Below are 18,891 nucleotides of genomic sequence, written 5' to 3' on the forward strand. Positions count from 1 at the left end.
GTCATGGTTTTGCTGTGAAATGGGGCCCTTATAACTGCCACAGTAAACAACAGATTATTCGTATGAAATTTTGTGCTCTTACTCACTTTCTTTTACTGAGTAGTATGCTATAGTTTTCTTGAGTGCAGATCCATTAGTTTAGAAGATATTGAGAGTTGAAATTTTTTTTGGTCATGGTTTTGCTGTGAAATGGGGCCCTTATAACTGCCACAGTAAACAACGGATTATTGGTATGAAATTTTGTGCTCTTACTCACTCTCTTTTACTGAGTAGTATTCTATATTTTTCTTGACCACAGGTCCATTAGTTGAGAAGATATTGAGAGTTGAAATTTTTTTGAGTCATGGTTTTGCTGTGAAATGGGGCCCTTGTAACTCCCACAGTAAACAACAGATTATTCGTAAGAAATTTTGCGCTCTTACACACTCTTTTTTACTGAGTAGTATGCTATAGTTTTCTTGAGTACAGATCCATTAGTTGAGAAGATATTGAGAGTAGAAATTTTTTTGGGTCATGGTTTTGCTGTGAAATGGGGCCCTTATAACTCCCACAGTAAACAACAGATTATGGGTATGAAATTTGGCGCTCTTACACACTCTGTTTTACTGAGTAGTGTGCTATAGTTTTCTTGAGTACAGATCCATTAATTTAGAAGATATTGTGAGTTGAATTTTTTTTTATTCTTTGTTTTGCTGTGAAATGGGGCCCTTATGACTCCCACAGTAAACAACAGATTATTCGTATGAAATTTGGCGCTCTTACACACTCTGTTTTACTAAGTAGTATGCTATAGTTTTCTTGAGTACAGATCCATTAGTTGAGAAGATTTTGAGAGTTGAAATTTTTTAGGGTCATGCTTTTGCTGTGAAATGGGGCCCTTATAACTCCCACAGTAAACAACAGATTATTCGTATGAAACTTAGTACTCATACACACTCGGTTTTACTGAGTAGTATGCTATAATTTTCTTGAGTACAGATCCATTAGTTCAGAAGATATTGAGAGTTGAAATTTTTTTGGGTCATGGTTTTGCTGTGAAATGGGGCCCTTATAACTGCCACAGTAAACAACAGATTATTCGTATGAAATTTTGTGCTCTTACTCACTTTCTTTTACTGTGTAGTATGCTATAGTTTTCTTGAGTGCAGATCCATTAGTTTAGAAGATATTGAGAGTTGAAATTTTTTTTGGTCATGGTTTTGCTGTGAAATGGGGCCCTTATAACTGCCACAGTAAACAACGGATTATTGGTATGAAATTTTGTGCTCTTACTCACTCTCTTTTACTGAGTAGTATTCTATATTTTTCTTGACCACAGGTCCATTAGTTGAGAAGATATTGTGAGTTGAAATTTTTTTGAGTCATGGTTTTGCTGTGAAATGGGGCCCTTATAACTCCCACAGTAAACAACAGATTATGGGTATGAAATTTGGCGCTCTTACACACTCTGTTTTACTGAGTAGTGTGCTATAGTTTTCTTGAGTACAGATCCATTAATTTAGAAGATATTGTGAGTTGAATTTTTTTTGATTCTTTGTTTTGCTGTGAAATGGGGCCCTTATGACTCCCACAGTAAACAACAGATTATTCGTATGAAATTTGGCGCTCTTACACACTCTGTTTTACTAAGTAGTATGCTATAGTTTTCTTGAGTACAGATCCATTAGTTGAGAAGATTTTGAGAGTTGAAATTTTTTAGGGTCATGCTTTTGCTGTGAAATGGGGCCCTTATAACTCCCACAGTAAACAACAGATTATTCGTATGAAACTTAGTACTCATACACACTCGGTTTTACTGAGTAGTATGCTATAATTTTCTTGAGTACAGATCCATTAGTTCAGAAGATATTGAGAGTTGAAATTTTTTTGGGTCATGGTTTTGCTGTGAAATGGGGCCCTTATAACTGCCACAGTAAACAACAGATTATTCGTATGAAATTTTGTGCTCTTACTCACTTTCTTTTACTGAGTAGTATGCTATAGTTTTCTTGAGTGCAGATCCATTAGTTTAGAAGATATTGAGAGTTGAAATTTTTTTTGGTCATGGTTTTGCTGTGAAATGGGGCCCTTATAACTGCCACAGTAAACAACGGATTATTGGTATGAAATTTTGTGCTCTTACTCACTCTCTTTTACTGAGTAGTATTCTATATTTTTCTTGACCACAGGTCCATTAGTTGAGAAGATATTGTGAGTTGAAATTTTTTTGAGTCTTGGTTTTGCTGTGAAATGGGGCCCTTGTAACTCCCACAGTAAACAACAGATTATTCGTAAGAAATTTTGCGCTCTTACACACTCTTTTTTACTGAGTAGTATGCTATAGTTTTCTTGAGTACAGATCCATTAGTTGAGAAGATATTGAGAGTAGAAATTTTTTTGGGTCATGGTTTTGCTGTGAAATGGGGCCCTTATAACTCCCACAGTAAATAACAGATTATGGGTATGAAATTTGGCGCTCTTACACACTCTGTTTTACTGAGTAGTGTGCTATAGTTTTCTTGAGTACAGATCCATTATTTTAGAAGATATTGAGAGTTGAAATTTTTTTGGGTCATGGTCTTGCTGTGAAATGGGGCCCTTATAACTCCCACAGTAAACAACAGATTATTCTTATGAAATTTGGCACTCTTACACACTCTCTTTTACTGAGTAGTATGCTATATTTTTCTTGACCACAGGTCCATTAGTTGAGAAGATATTGAGAGTTGAAATTTTTTTGAGTCATGGTTTTGCTGTGAAATGGGGCCCTTATAACTCCCACAGTAAACAACAGATTAATAATAATAATAATAATAAGCCTTTATTTATAAAAGAAAAAATACAATAATAATACATACAAAAAAAATATAAACAACTGACAGACCATACTCTTGGTGATACGACCGTCATAGGGGTTGTCTGAATAAAATAAAAACATTTTTGCCTTTTTAAACAACAGATTATTCGTATGAAATTTTTTGCTCTTATACACTCTATTTCAACTTTTTGTTTGTCCATCTACTCTCCTTAAGTGAGGATTCCTCTTAAGAGTTTTATATTCAACCTTTAGGCAACAACTGCTAAATCTCATCCATCCTTCCTCAATCGCCATAAGCAACACGAACACCAAAAATATTTAGTGATACTTTTACTAAGATATGAAAAATTGTACGCTACCTTTTGTGTTATGTATTCATTCATGCTTACCCTGTCCGCCATCTTGAGTACTACAGCGGTTAAGCCATCTTGTAGGAGGATTGATAGCGAATAAATATGATGACTGAGAGGTGGGATAAAGGTAGGTGTCATGTAATAGGAGTTGGACTAGAATGGGGGTGAAGGTGGTGTCGTTGAGTTCGCCGATTAATGGATTAAGAAGGGGGGAAGGGGCGTGGCTTAAAGCCCTCATCCAAGTTCCTGATTGGTCGATTAAGAATGATGGGGTAGGGGCGGTGATCACGTCGAATTCGCTGATTGCCTGGGAGGGCGGCCATCTTGCACATTTTAGGTGTGTCGATGATTAGTCAATAATGAGGGGGTAGCGGGCGTGGCTTAAACCCACGTCCATTTCGATGATTAGTCAATAAGAAGGGGGGGGCGTGGCTTAAACTTTCGTCTAATTCGATGATTAATCAATAAGGATCGGTGTGGGTAGGGTTGGGCGGAGTAGGGATGGCGGCCATCTTGCACAAAAAAGGTGCACATTTTAGGTGCGCCAGAACCGCCATTTCCCCTCTACTAATAAGTCTATGTGAACTGGGTCAGGGTAAGTGCACCTCCTAGGATGCAATCATTCAACTGTAAACCGAGCATAATCATCTAAAACTTTCCAATTAACTTGGTAGTTTTACTAAATGTTAAGTTGCAATGTGCTGAATAATTTGGCTACTAGAAACAGCGATGTAATCGCTAGCTTCTCTTTACTCCCCTTAATAAAATTGTTCTTAAGAAAAAAAAAAAAAGGTGGCAATTAGTAAACAAAATTCAGATACCCGCTAGTCGATAAAACTGCAGAAAACTGAATATGTATTCTAGCTGTATTTTTGAAGGAGATATAAGGTGATAAAGTTTGGGAGCTTTACATATCCTTCAGATTTCGAACTGCTGTAACTTGCGTCCTATTAGTGTAATCTCAGCAAAAGTATGGACAATTATAGTACTCATTTACTACGTAATTGTGCAGTTTTCTCGCTTTCTAGCTCAATTTTTTAAGGAAATATAGTATGAGTTTTGAGAGCTTTACGTTTCCTTTATATTTCGAATTTCTGTATCTCTGTATGAGTTAAAAAACAAATATTTCACTAATTAAATAAATATTTTTTGGCCATATCATAATAGTCATTATTGCATTATCTGTAATAAAATCAAAAATAAATATTTATTCTGTTTTGAATTTTCACTGCGAAAAGTTTTATAGTGACTCTTATTTAACAGATATAAATATAAGTTTTAAGTGGCTCGCTGGCTTATAATGAATTTCCAAATAAGCCCTCAAGATCATTTGGGCTGGCCACCCCTGCCTTACAATTGTCTTTTAGACTGAAGTTACCTATGTGAAATGAGTTTGCTAGTGACGGTGAGTTTGAGTAACCTATATGAATAACAGCTAAATTCAAGTAGTTGGTCACAACTACTGCGTTAGGCTATTTTTGTGTGAGTGTTGATAGGGGTTATCCTCGAGGCCGTCAAAAAAAACTATGGGTGGGTACACTCTGTTGTATTTTCGCTTTTGCCACATCTTGGTCTCGGTGTTTGAACTAACTCTTGCTTACTGTCGAATACCAACAACATTTGATCCTTGCAGGTAGTACAAGTTTAAAATACTACTGCTTTGACCCTGCCACTAAAGATAAAATTGCATTTACTTAAATTTTCTTAACCAAGGATCGCACTTTCTCTGAAGATGCACTTAAAATTTGTGAATCACCTTAAATTATATTTATATTGTAATTTAATATGTTTTATATTGTAATTCACTACTTCCAGTTGGTAGCTACTGCAATACTCGGTGCCGAGTCTCACAAGCTTATAGAATTCTCTTCAAACTACATTTGCTGTAGAAAAGCGGAAGAAGTGTGGAAGCCGATTGACTATGCGACAAGTGTACAATTAGTCACTGCCGCTGCAATAAATTATTTCAATTGCTCATCCACACATCAAGATGAAACTATGTTGTTGGCGAAGTGAGTAAAAATTGTTATTTTAGTACTAATATTCATTGATAAATCGCACTCATTTTTTTCCTAAAAATAAAATGATTAAAGTGGGTGAATCGTAAATTCGATGGCGTCTAAATATCGATTAATACATTTACATTCAATATTTATGAAAAGTTTTTAAGTAATAAATTATCATTAGAATTCTGTTTTAACTACGTTTTATTACAAGTACATATTATATACATTATTAACTACATATTATACAAGTACATATTAACTACATTATATAAATAGATAGTATAATTTTTTTGTTTTAATCTCAGTTCATTTTTACTTTCACTCAAATTACAAAGAAAGTAAATAACTTATCTGTCGAAACTCAATCCATAAATGTTTTGTCCTTTAATGAATGCCTTAAATATTTAACTAATACATTTGGGAATACCCTATTTCTGTAACTTATAAATTAATATGTTATCCTATAGGTCTAAATTGCAAGGTGGTTTGCTGGAAGCTCAAAGGATTGCTAGTATTCCAAGTTTGATGAAATTCAGTTACATAAGTGGAATAGCAAATTTATGACCTACATTAGAATTTTTCGAAATCCCCCATCAAAAATATTCTCATAATCTATAATTGTATAGTCCACAAGTTAATGTTAAGGAATATGCATATGTGAATGAATACAATAAAATTACATTTTTTATACGTATATTTGGGTCCGTTGATTGAATAAGTTCACTGCATGAATAGTAACAACAGCTAACAATATGCCTATAACCTCTGTTTTTTTTGTTGTTTTTTTCCGGCGCATCAACTGCGAGGTTATTAGCGCCTAACCTCTGTTGTAATTTTTAGTTTAATTATTCTTAGTTATGATGTTACTACAGGGAGTGTCTTTATTTGATTAAAGAAGAGCAAGAGGAAATCAAGCGTGAATTGGATCTTAGTTTGGCTGTGAGGCTTCTGTCAGAATTTGGAGTCAACTTACTACCTATTCAAAGTAAGAAATTTGGAGTTACGTAGAGGTTACATTATAGAGTAGATGTATTTACGCGTATTCACGTGATGAGACAAAAAAGATAAAAAGTAGTAAGATATAAGTTTCAGCGATAGATTTATTATGTTAGTTTATTAGCTACGTAATTGTTTTTTTAAATGGTTTCTCTTGTGTATTGTACTTAAATAAGGTATGATTATTTTTATTATTAACGTCTTAGTTACCTATAGTAAAATTTACTTTATTGTACTTTTATTAATTAATGCTGTGTACGCTCCAGTTTATAAACATTACTATTACTTTAGGCCCTAGTCCCAGCAATCGATGTCTAAATAACTTAAGTAATATTTATAATATTATTTGAAATCTCTATTAGTTTAAGGGTATGAATTTTATTTCCCTTTTCCAAGTTTGTGTATTTTAAGTATAAGGTTACAAATTCTTTGTTATGCAAAATGTTCCTGGTTCACTGAGCAATCACCTATTCGAATCTATTCGCCTATCTTAAGACAAACAAGTTTTTTTAAAATAACCCTTTGCTTAGTGGACACTAAATTAAGACTGACTAGCTGCGGGTCTAATTCTGTTATATAATTATTTTTTGCTTTAAAAGTACGAAATTGTGAGGATAGAATGAAGTTAATTGAGTGTGTATTGGAGAAAAAGAAGAATGCTTACAAAAATGTACCAACATTGTACAAACTTGCCTGCAAACTGTGGATCTGCGATGGGAACAGTGCCAAGAGGTATTCAATCATTAACATCCGACTGGCTGAGGAAGCTTTTCAGGTAATTTTGATTTTTTACTTTGTTCAGTCATGTCATAACATACATATGTGAAATATTTGGTACACAATATGTAAAATTAAATAAAAAATGTGAGTGAAGCACTCACTTTATGTATGTATGTTGCCCCATTAACTTTTTGAGCTCAATACTTTCTTAATTAACTCACAGAATGTCATAAAATTTCTCTCCCAGAAATTAAGAGGGTGAGGTTGAGGCTAATTCTCAAAAGGGATAGATAAATTATGATAATTGCAAAATTAAAATTTACATCGGTTTGACGATTTGCCATCCGTTGAGATGTTAGCTTTCTTAACCTATAGATTCTTAATATTAATTCAAGAAAGGTATACCTAAGAAATCTCCTGGAATTAAATATGGTTTAAATATTAAAATTAAAGCAACTCTTAGAATATACATTAACGTAAAGAAGAGAAAGTAAATTCAGTCTGCATACAAAATTTATAAAAGTAAATTTAACTTCAAAAAAAGGAAGCACTACGTATATGTATAATTTATGAAACACTAGGTTATCACACTTTCACACAAAAATCAGAATTGAAAACCATTATTACTTATAGGAAACTATATTTCTTTCAAACAATAGTAAATAATAAAGATGATAGTAAATATAATTATAGATATAAAAATCAATATTAATGTAATTTCCCAGTTGTTGGCATTAAAAAAGTTACTATTCGTAAGAGGAAGTTTTTGATGGTTAGTTGAATTTTCTTTGTGGAACGTGTACATGTTTTGTTCCACGTTGCTAAATTACGTTGCTTGCTCATGTTGATCTGTAGCATTTGTATGAAACCTTTTTATAGAAACCTAGGTCGATTAAAATGAGTTGTGTCAAATGGGGGTTAGTAATTTTCCCTCTAAAGTACCATTGCATTGTAACGAGGGGAGAGGCTTCGCCATTGTTTTGTAAAAAACCGTTTTCAGGACTATAGTGTAATGTTCTTTTGATATAAAAATGAGTGCAGGAAAAATACAATTCTGTATATTAGCTAATTGCCAATATTTCGATCATTTTACCAGAAAAATAAATTTTTTAAGGCATTTACGGTGATGGAAGTGAGATGGCTTTCCTCGGAAGTTTGAATTCAGGGTAACGGTTTTAAAAACTGTAAAATGTTAATAAAATCTGTTTCCAGATTCGTAGATTACAAATAAAAAATGTATAAATTACGACGTCGAAAATTGTGGTAAGAGAAAGAAGTATTCAGATTTCTTCTTTTTTTAAAAAATTAGGCGCGTCAATATCTGTGGTTATTGGTGGCCGCAGTTATTTTCAATGCTCTTCCGGCCTTCGGACAGCATTCCATAGAAACAAGCGATAGTGTCCATCACTAGTCAATAAGCTGTAAGTAGCTCCACGAAGAGAAAATCTAAGGACAGGCAGCTGGAATCGAACTCAGAATCTCCGCAAGGGAATCTTGTGCACTAACCACTAGCTTATCCGTGATTTATTATGCTTATAAAAGGTGTAAATTAGGCTTATTAATATTATGTTACTTATATTTATCACCACTCACAGAAAAGAAACTATGAATTGTGTGCTGAACTCTGCGACAATCTCATTAGCCACGCATGTGTGGACTGCTGGCAGATCTGTCTGAAACTCGGCTCCTGTAAGGAATTTAAGAAAAATGAGTTTAAAGTGAGGCTAATTGAGTTTGCTTACCTACACTGTCCCTCTTCCTTAAGCTGCGCAGTTAATGAAATGAGGTTAGATTTAAATAAGTGTCATTTCTGTTAAAACTAACAATATTTTTTTGTTTAGTTTACATATTTATTTTTGTTTAGGAAAGCTTTGGAAAGGGAATCAACTTTTGAAATGTTGAGCAAAATGTATCAAGATGTTGCAATCAAGCCTGAAACTGAAGAGGTGCTTTATTAGACTTGGAAGGATTGCCTTAACGATATATTTTATTTATTTTTTGATCGCATTAATGTTTTTAGGGCGAGTTAGATTTAAAATCTAAATTGAGTTTCATTCAGAGATTAATGAAAATGTATTTAGAAGGTACAGAACTTATTCAATCAGATGTTAGGTAAGATAGTGGTTGCTAATTGCTTTTTAGTAAGTAGCTAACTCTAGACACTAAGAAATAGAATTACTAAAGATGTGTTTAAAACATTTATCATAGTTTTAAAGTATTTTTAAAAAAGCCTTGAGTAACTCAAAGTAGTTCCATTTTTTGATTACTAATTTATTTAATTAATTTAAGGCGCGTAAACATCTGAGTTTATTGGTGTCCGGAGCTTTCTTCGTCGGCCTCCATTTTCAATGAACATTATTTTAGTAGGGATTCGAGAGAGAGAATTCGGACGTCCGTTTCCTTCAAAAATACTGTATTCTTACTGAATCTTTGTAATAATGGGCTAATTCATATTTATTAATAATTTTAAGTTAGAAGAAATTGATCAGTAAGTAACTCAGTAAACTAAGTAAGCAGTAAGTGTTTCACCCTTGATTTTTCTCAGTCTTCAGTTGCATTTCGTCGGGTGGAGTATAGTGAAACTGCCCCAGTGAATTTTATGTACTCATCTCTAATCTGTTTCTTTGGATTTGTTTACCTCTTCAAATAAACTAATGTAGTTATTCTTTTTTTTTTATAGATTAAAGAATGAAAATCTCGAGTGTGGGATCGACGTAATTAAGAAACATCAGAAGAAAAATAATTGTGAATTTTTATTTGAAAGCGCTGGATTCTTGTTTAATATGCTTTACTCAGAGAAACCGGCCCATGATGAAGCCCTGTGTTCCAATCTAAACCAAGGTAAGGTAAAAGTATTTGCAATCTGTTTTCTGTGAATTGCTGTTTTCTGCAAAATTGCTTCGGTGAATTATTTTCGAAAATTTAAGAATATGCATATGAAGATTTTTCACGTTTCATCGAAACTTTTCGTGAACTTAGATTTTTTGAAGTTTCTAGAATGGGTATTTGGGGTTCTGTCTACTGTCTCATTACTGTGTTTTCTACGGACTCACTACCAATAAAGTATTAATTCATTTAAAAAAATAGTGTTTAAAAAGACTTAATTACATATTTTTTCTGAGTTCTCTGAAATTCATTAGGCCATATGCGCATCTCGATTATTATTTTTATGTAATATACTATATTATATAATTTTTTGATATGTCACAAGTTTCCTTAAACCTAGGAACCGCATTCTTAGATAAATAACTGCCTAAGATATTTTTAGAATTGATTGTAAGGGTTTCTGGGGGAGGTAGCAGCTTTAAGTATTTTCTCTCATGTATATAATACTGAAAGCGATAAATAGTAAACATTCAATGTGAAGGAAATTAATAAAACATTAAGAATCGTAAGACAAACTCGTGTGAGTTTTCAGACAACTATTTTTATATTTTCTTAATGGCAAAAGGAAGAATTGCGATCAGTCGTAATTTTTGAAGTTTATCGGTCCAGAAAATAGAAATCAAGCGATATGTTTACCATATATTTATAGATTTTGTTTTTCAGTATTATTGGAAGCAGCAAAATCTTGTATTTTCGACGATCCAGCTCTAGGATTGAGTATACTTCTTTCCATGGAGAATTTGGAACTTTGTGAAAAATTCTTTAAGAGTTTATCGCACAATCCTCTCTCTTATCAGATTGCCATGTATTTCTATGGATTAGCTGGCTACATTCAGGAGAATAAGGATTTCGTAAATGTCTCACCGAATAATGTAAGTTATATCTTACTTACTAAACTTAATTTTCTCTTACTGTTAGAAAGTTGCTATTCTCCACTGTATTTGTTTTATTAGAGTGTGCTCAGGGAACTGCACCATTAAGCAACCCTCTAGAGTGCTACGTTAGTAAATGTAGTGTAATCTTCTTTTACATTACTAATTTACATTAAAAAATACCTTGGAATTCAAAATTTAAAAGTCGTTGCTAACGTTAAAATTGTTCTTGTTCTGTAAGTAGGTAAGCAGAATACCCCAAAAACGAGAAGTTGAGAATGTTAAATCTTGGTAATCTGTTTTGGTTTATTCGACGACTGAATTACGAGTTTTAGGTATCGACCAAAATCTTTCACCTGGAATGCGACTCTGCAGATATGATTATATATTTCCTCTCAAAAATAGCTCCACAGATTAAAAAAAAAATGCCTATGACCTTTATTTTAAAATAATTCCGGAAAAATGGATTTTTTGGGTTTCTCAACTTTAGGCGCCTCTCTAAATTTCTGCCACAGTTATGTACGGTTTTACTGACTGTATAGTATACAGCAGGGGTGGCCAACACGTCGACCGCAAAGGATTTTAAAGCAGTTCACTAGAATTATTGGGATATTTCTGTGTCACCAGATCTAACCTTGGAAAACCGCTGATACACTGTTACTTGGATCACCATGACCCAAAAGCTATTTTGTTTTAGGTCGTTTCTAAATCGTTTCATGTTTGAATTGTAAAAGAATTTTACGCATATTTTCTAAAATAAATACTAATGCTTCAGTAAAACTGAAAGCTATAGCAGTGATAATATTCTCAGTTCAATTAATTATCGATAGTATTTTAGTATATTTAACAAGAGATTAACTTAATTTAATAACTAATTCTTCATCATAAATAAACTTGACTTTCCAATCTGTTCCAATTCTATATTAAAAGTTGATTCATTTATGTTTACTTGAAGGTATGTGAGTTCACTCTGCAACACTCCCGCAGTCCGTACGGCGACATGCTGCTGAAATACAGTCTTCAGAATGACAACTTCCACCAGGCACAGACTGCAAGCCAGCTGAATTGTGGCATAAACTCCAAAAGGTTTATTGCAGACATAGACTACAGAAGAGACACTATCTACGGATTAGCAATGTAAGTACTGGTAATTATTTTTCAAAACATCATCTACATTGCTTCTTCGTAATGAATAGTTGATCACATTCGTATTTTCCCCTTTCTACATTTGTATTTTTTTTTCATATATAGAATTCTAGCAATTCAGGGACTTTTAGTCTCCTTAAATATTACGGACGTAATAAAACTATATATGTACTAAAGTGGCACTTTGTATGAATGCTCATAAGGATGAAGTTTTTTGAGAAACCACAAAAAAATAAATTTTTCTCCGAAAAAGGTTTCAAATTATGATGTATATTTTAGCTTTGGCAGTTAAAGTAAATACCGTATGAGATTACCGGATTTTTTAATCACCTTTTCCATCTCAGTAAATCTCAATACATTAATTTCTGTTGAAAACCTTATTTTGACTTGATTCGTTTGCAATAATAACCTCTCTTAAGTTGAAAAGTAAAGTCAGAAATGAAATAAACTATTTAAAACTTTAACTTAACAGGTCTCTTGATTTGGAGAAAGTGCTTGTGGCCATAAAACTGGCCGAACAGAACAGAATGTGCTCCAAGGAATTGGCAGCTGTGCACCTGGAGACATTCCTGGTCCAGCATTCTCCACCAACTCTGGACAAATTGCAGACCTCACTGGAACATCCAACAATCTTAAGCTTATTAAAGATGGATCCATTTTTTGTAAAAAACCGGTAATCAAAATTTATATCAAAAATTAATGGGCAACAAAACACCAGCATTCTATCCCTTCTCCCAAAATCCCAAGCAAATGATTTTTCGATGAATCTGACGTAACTAACTGAAAACAGTGAAAGTTTGATATAGATTCCCACTGTCGGGGCTTGACTGGATGTCTAGATCGAAGAGTAGGCAGTTGGCAGCTGCTTTATCTATTGGAGTGACATCAAGCGGAAAGAAGGACTTTTACCCCAAATACAAATTTCGATTATAATCTTAAAAAAATGACCAGAAGTTCTCAGGTGGGTCTTGGTTATATTTATGCCTATTACATGAACGACACCTATTTGGTTAGTAAGCTCTGACCGTACCAGATACATGAAAGACGTTCATCTGAAAATTATGATATTTTCCATTTATTTATAGGCAAATTTTTGCTAATTCATGATAATATTATATGTAGCTCGAATGATGCATTCATTTGAAATTTAAAGAAAAATAAATGTGTCCCTAAGGGTTGCCGGTAATTTTTGCCCATCAGTAAACGTATATATATGTTATAGCAGATTATTAATATCTATGGTTTTCCAGACTATCAGCAATATTTGACAACATTAGCGGATGTGATTTTACTAAAATCATAATGTATTTTACTATGATGAACGCAATCGATAGTGATGCTACAAATCTGTGCGGTCTCACTCCAAAGCAACATATTAAACTGATTAAAAAAGTTAAAGCCACTTCACCAGGTACGTTAAATCTATTTTTTATTAAGTTAGGCGGTCCATTGTAAAAAATAATCTGGTTAGAATTATAATATCAGTGTAGTTGCAGCTATACCTTGCAAGAAGTTTATACCCTAACTAGATTTTGTAGAACTGCTCTTACTTAATTTTATCCAGGATATAAACAAACATAGAAAACAAATATCGCATATACATTTTTTTCGAACCTAAAAAATTGCTGATGTCGCTAAATTGATTATAAATATTTCAAAAACCCCATACAAAATTCCACAATTCTCAAAGAAACTCCTAGCAATTCAAAAATGGTTGCCCACAATTTCATGTACTGCATTCGGCTTTTTTTTTTTTATTTGTTATCTTTCTTCTGCCTTTGGGGAGATATGTAGAGATGACACTTTAGACCACAATGTTCAGTACTCATTTTTTAAAAATCCATGCCCTTAGACTAAAAGAACGTTCCTGGTGATAGATATTCCAGAGCAACTGCACCATATTGGAGGAGAATTCATTTTAGTCTCACTACATTTACTGTAACGATTGTAGTGACTGTTTCCACGCAGTATTTGTTTATTAACTTTTATTCAATTTTTTTCAGCAATTAACTATATAGACCTGATAAACCACAGACACGATCTACTTAGCATACTGCAGCCAGCACTCACAAACGACAACTTCAACAACGTGGTGAGACTGGTGAAGAATCTGCCGGAGTCGGTCAGAGGTGATTTCAATCCAAACATCTTGTACAGGAAGAAAGCTGTAGAGGAATTCTTTTACACTGTAATATTACTTTATAATGTTGCGTCATGTTTCTTGCGACATGCAGTTAGCAGTCAACTGATTTGTGATTTAGCGTTGCAAGTTTGCGCGTTCTCACGTTGAGTCTGTTTACTTAAGACAATGCACTGGCTCCATCACTTTCATTTGAAATTTAGGTTTTTAAAAAGCCTAATGTTACGACCACCTCAAACACACCCCTAAGGTGCCACATCAGTACAGTATCCAGATCTACCTCACATAAAAATATTCCTGAAATTAAAAATTAGCGGAAAATCGTTTAACCGAAAGTACAGCTGTGCATAACAGTTCCTGATTTAACCTAATTAATACACTACTCATTAAGAAATATTAATTCATTACATACTTATTTAGGGATTTGAGACGGGAAAAGTCTTGCAGAAAACTATACTTTTAAAGTAATTTTTTTATTATGATTGCAATATCTGAAGTAAGAAAGTCATTTTTGACTGGTCTAAATTTAGTTTGAATTTGAATTGCTTTGTGTGTTCTGTTAAAAATTAAAACTATATCTGCTAACAGCGTGATCTAACTAGCTTGTACAAAAATTCTTTCGCAGCTGTGTCCATCACAATTCAGTCAGAAACTGAAGTTTATTTGGACATCTGATTTTTAGTTTGAAATTGGTTTGATACGTGTTGAAACGTTTGCTTAACAATGCGCTTGCTCCAGAAAATTGCAAATCAGCTAGAGGCTTTGTTTCAACAAACCTTAACTTTTTTACACTAAATGTCTTGAAATACATATTTTAAATACAATTGTATTTATTTTACAGATGAGAGAAGTAGCATCGCTAAAGCAATGTCTGAAGCTAGTAAAAGGTCTTTTCAACAAGTGGCTGGTCAAGGTGGACGTTAGTGACATACATTGGTTCATAGAGCAAACTGTGCTCTCTCGAGATTCTGCTTTAACTTTAGACTACGAGTACAGAAAGCAAATCTTACTAGCACTTATGACGCGAGCTTGTGGGCGAATGGATTACAGGTAGTATTTATCAATGGCATTTAACTATTAAGTATTGCGCTTAGGTGCAATCATGTAGACCAGAAATTAAGGTATTGATTCATCAGTACCAAACAACTGAAAGTGCCTCTTCGCTAAAGTGGATTTAACAGTTTTTTGTTTTTTCAATTATATGGAAAAAGACGTTAGCGTTTATCTGTAAAATTTGTATACAATGTGTAGTAACACATTGTAGCTCCATCACTTTTGTTTTATCACATTTTTCGCGGAAATCCGTGAAATTTATTTTTAAGAGCTTTTGGAGAGAAGTGAGGATTTTTAAAGAGTTCATTTCTACTTGTTTAATAAGAACGATTCTTTTACCTAGTAATATCAATAAGAATTGAACTTGTTGCTAGTGTTCAGAATTAGAGAAGACCAGCAAATATGAGTACATATTTAAAAAAAAAAATTGCAAGTAAATAAAACAATAATAATCACGAACTAAATAAGTGTACGTTTTCAAATTCTTGTTTATTCTAGTAAAAATATGAGGTACCTTACTTGCATGATTCAAGAGAGACTGGAGATCATGGACAGAGTCTGGGACGATTCAGATCTCGAAATTCCCTTCACCAAATGCCTTAAGAATTATTTATTGTAAGTATTCAATTTGATAAGAATTAAATCAGAAATATCTTATGTTATTTAGTACAATACATCTGCATTTTACAGCGAGATAGAAGCAGCCGTAGGAGATGAAGCTAAACTAGTTGCAGTTATGAAAACTATATTACTAGATGACAGTCTGAGCAAGGAGGATGTACTGATAGCATACAAAGCATCAGGAGTCACTATATCACTAAATACCTTAATTTCTTCGTTACCAGAATCAGATAATACAAAGTGAGTATAGCGTCGCGACATAGTTTTCTTGTTACAAATAGATCTATCGCTGGACTATGAGCTACAGAGGCGGCTAACAAGAAAAAATCTGAAGTCAGCACTCCTGATAGTCCTGTTACTATCCGACGCTCTTTTTTGCAGACTACCTTCACATCTCTGAACAATTGAGCTGCAGATATAAAAGGTCAATTTTAGGCGAAGCCATGTAGTACATGGTCATTTCCAAGACTCATAAGGATTACAGGGAAATTTTAGGCTAATCTTAAGTTCGTTATCTCGATATGCTAGGAAAGCCACAATCTCTCAGGCAATTATTTATGCTGCCAGAATCATGAGGTGAGCGATTACTAGTCAATTCAAGTGTACTTCTTGCATCTTGCATATTCAAGGGTGGTCTAGTAACCATATCAAGGTCTTCCTAGACTCCAGGGCTTTCAAGGCATACTTGTGCGGAGAAACAGCACTGCATACCAGTGTCAAGGCTTGCATTGCTCAGAATTCCAGCCGTTCAAGGAAGAATGCCTTCTAAAATTTTCACCCTAGTATGCTAAAACCTAATTCACCAAAGATATTGCTTTCTGGTCGTAGTGCCATAGGCTGCCTATCCATCCCTGCAAAATTTATCTGTGATGGTTGTAAGATGTTAATGTGTTTTTGCTATTTCAGTGTGGACACGATACTCGCTAGAAAAAGTCAGTTTTCAAAGCATGACTTTACAGTAGAAGTAGATAGTCACAATAGTGAATCTCAGAAAACTGAACTTGCAGAGGTACCATTCTTTTGTTTAACTATTACAATAATTCATTTCAATTTAATTTCTTCCAATATTTTTGTACTTTTAGCAAAGTTCCAATAATGTGGAATCATATAAGAAGCTTTGGCCTAATGTCTTCATGGATGACTCTTTTGATAATAATCAGAGAACACTGTTTGAAAGACTTCTTTCCGAGACAAACAACATAGAGCAGATTGCCGCACTGCATGCCATGCTCCAAAACCAGCCTTCCTTACAAGAGTAAGCAAGATTGTTTAAATTGTTATAATAAGCACATTAATAATTGTTTGTTTTTTAAGTATGGTCTCTTTGTTTTTCTCCAAAAGTCAGAAAAACGACTTTAGAAGCTCAGACCTGCAACTATCCATTATCTTTTACAACTTTCTCTTATTGGTGGGAAAAAAGGATTTATTGTAAAAGGAAAGGACGGTTTTCCAAACTTTATTTCTTCTTGGGCATTTGCAGTAAGAAAAAGTCCAGGAGATTGGTTAAAAAAAGTACTTCTTCTTAATGGCTCTAAAATTTTTAATTTTCCTACTTGAATAAAAAAAAAAAAATCAAAAATTTCACATGTTCTCTTGAAGCGTAACCAATGAAAATTAATTATTCAAATTTTTGCATTAAGCGAATGTACTACTCTATAACAAACGGTCCGCTGCAACGTTGTTTGTACATGCTCTCTTTCTTTTGGAGAATGTTTTATTATAGAAACCAAATTTACTCAAAAGGAACACAATTGATTTATCTTACCTTCAACTTGTCTGAGCACCTCTCCTATGAAACTAGCTCTTGCACCACTGATTTTGTCAAGTGATGTTTGTTATTTGTTTTATGCCATTTATAAAATAGTTTTTGTTGGCAGCTGTTCGGCTCTTCATACACTGCAAGTGAAACTCCTACACAAACTGGCCACCGTAAAAGGTAATGACAAGTTCAATATGATTGCAAAGTTAATGGATGAAGCTTCATTGAATGAAAAGGTAACCTGGTTTGTCAAAACGTCTTATTTTTTTTATTATTATTGTCAATGAGATTATTATTATTATTATTATTTATCGCTATCTACTTATTTAAATATAATTCTCCAACACAATACTGTCTAGGAAATACTAGAGCTAATAAACAATGATACCCAAGGAAATGTTTTAACTCAAGCATGGATATGCATTCTTGGTAATAACCCTGAACTGGAAAATTTAGCTACCAAACTTTTAAATGATATTGGCGTAAGTTTTATTGTATGAAAAAATATACATTAATTTAGAATTTTTACCAAAAATATTTTGCAATTTATATTCATGATTGTGACACTACAAACACAATAATTTTTTTAAAATATTTTTATCACTAATAATGTCAGAAAGGTCCATTGCGCTTGATTATTGTGAGCCATTTTTCTGCCATTTGTTGGATCCTTTGCTGATTCTTTTCTTTACGTGTGGAATTTAAAAAAAAAAAAACCCTGCACTTCTATTTCAAGCCGGTGAAATCATTAAATTTTCTTTTACTAAGAATGTCTGTCATGAATCGAAAAAAATGATTCACAGATAGACCTAAATCTCGTTGTTATTCAGTTATGTGAAAGTAGTTCAATGTCATCAATTTTTTTTTAATGTTGCGGCCGAGCGTTGTCTCGCTGGATCAAATTTGCTTGCGATTAGCCATAGGTGGATAACGCTGTTTTTTAAGTTACAAACTAAGGTATTGAAATCAGAAAGTTCGGAATATTTGGAAAGTCCTTCGGGAATGAATTTGTGATGGCCCAACCAAATTCGAGAAGAATTACTTCATCGTAGTTCCAGAAAAACCCAACGTCTTATTTTTCTTAGATTATCCTCTTTCACCAACTGAATATGCCGTATGTCTGTGATATGATAATTGACCTATTGTTCTGGATATTTTTTTTTTTTAATCCACTTGCCATCACTGTCCTTTTATGAAAGTGTATGCCTTATGGACTTCTTAAAAGAAGGTGAGAAATATCGATCTTGCCGGCGGCAAGGTTGAGGTGCATATTTTTGCAGCACTATCCATCTCCTTCTAAATCTTAATGTTTTCTTTCATAAAACATGGAAAAGGCGGCCATTAGGCACTTCCAGTTCTGCAGTAAGTGCTTGAACTTGGATTCGACCTTGGGTGAAGGCAAACCTTCGTTAACGACACAAAAAAGCCTCCCTGAACTTTTTTTTTTGTGACGTTATGTCGTTCCATTACAGTTTAAAAGCAACTGATTAGGGTAATCTTCTTAGATTTTACGAGGTTTGGCTAAAAAGCGTTCGCCACCGC

At 33.6% G+C, this 18,891-nt stretch overlaps 1 protein-coding gene across 6 annotated transcripts in view; it reads left to right on the forward strand.

The window, feature by feature from the left end:
- The window catches only part of LOC141462304 (NBAS subunit of NRZ tethering complex-like), a 54,072-nt gene that overhangs the window by 32,555 nt on the left and 2,626 nt on the right, over positions 1 to 18,891 (forward strand). For 3 of the 6 annotated variants that reach the window (XM_074144040.1, XM_074144041.1, XM_074144044.1), the window contains 19 exons: positions 4,966 to 5,162; positions 6,029 to 6,141; positions 6,752 to 6,927; positions 8,468 to 8,658; positions 8,737 to 8,818; positions 8,893 to 8,984; positions 9,553 to 9,713; positions 10,422 to 10,630; positions 11,586 to 11,767; positions 12,249 to 12,449; positions 13,027 to 13,187; positions 13,780 to 13,964; positions 14,758 to 14,966; positions 15,468 to 15,584; positions 15,660 to 15,830; positions 16,497 to 16,599; positions 16,673 to 16,845; positions 17,468 to 17,585; positions 17,709 to 17,831. In XM_074144040.1, coding sequence (XP_074000141.1) covers positions 4,966 to 5,162; positions 6,029 to 6,141; positions 6,752 to 6,927; positions 8,468 to 8,658; positions 8,737 to 8,818; positions 8,893 to 8,984; positions 9,553 to 9,713; positions 10,422 to 10,630; positions 11,586 to 11,767; positions 12,249 to 12,449; positions 13,027 to 13,187; positions 13,780 to 13,964; positions 14,758 to 14,966; positions 15,468 to 15,584; positions 15,660 to 15,830; positions 16,497 to 16,599; positions 16,673 to 16,845; positions 17,468 to 17,585; positions 17,709 to 17,831 — 2,964 coding nt within the window. Of the gene's footprint in view, positions 1 to 4,965; positions 5,163 to 6,028; positions 6,142 to 6,751; positions 6,928 to 8,467; positions 8,659 to 8,736; positions 8,819 to 8,892; positions 8,985 to 9,552; positions 9,714 to 10,421; positions 10,631 to 11,585; positions 11,768 to 12,248; positions 12,450 to 13,026; positions 13,188 to 13,779; positions 13,965 to 14,757; positions 14,967 to 15,467; positions 15,585 to 15,659; positions 15,831 to 15,971; positions 16,116 to 16,496; positions 16,600 to 16,672; positions 16,846 to 17,467; positions 17,586 to 17,708; positions 17,832 to 18,891 lie in introns of those variants that run through there. The other 3 variants (XM_074144042.1, XM_074144045.1, XM_074144046.1) reach the window with 3 other exon arrangements.

Source organism: Rhodnius prolixus, unplaced genomic scaffold (genome assembly GCF_049639745.1).
Source record: "Rhodnius prolixus isolate KJV_2025 unplaced genomic scaffold, Rpr scaffold_30, whole genome shotgun sequence".
In the NCBI taxonomy this organism is placed as follows: domain Eukaryota; kingdom Metazoa; phylum Arthropoda; class Insecta; order Hemiptera; family Reduviidae; genus Rhodnius; species Rhodnius prolixus.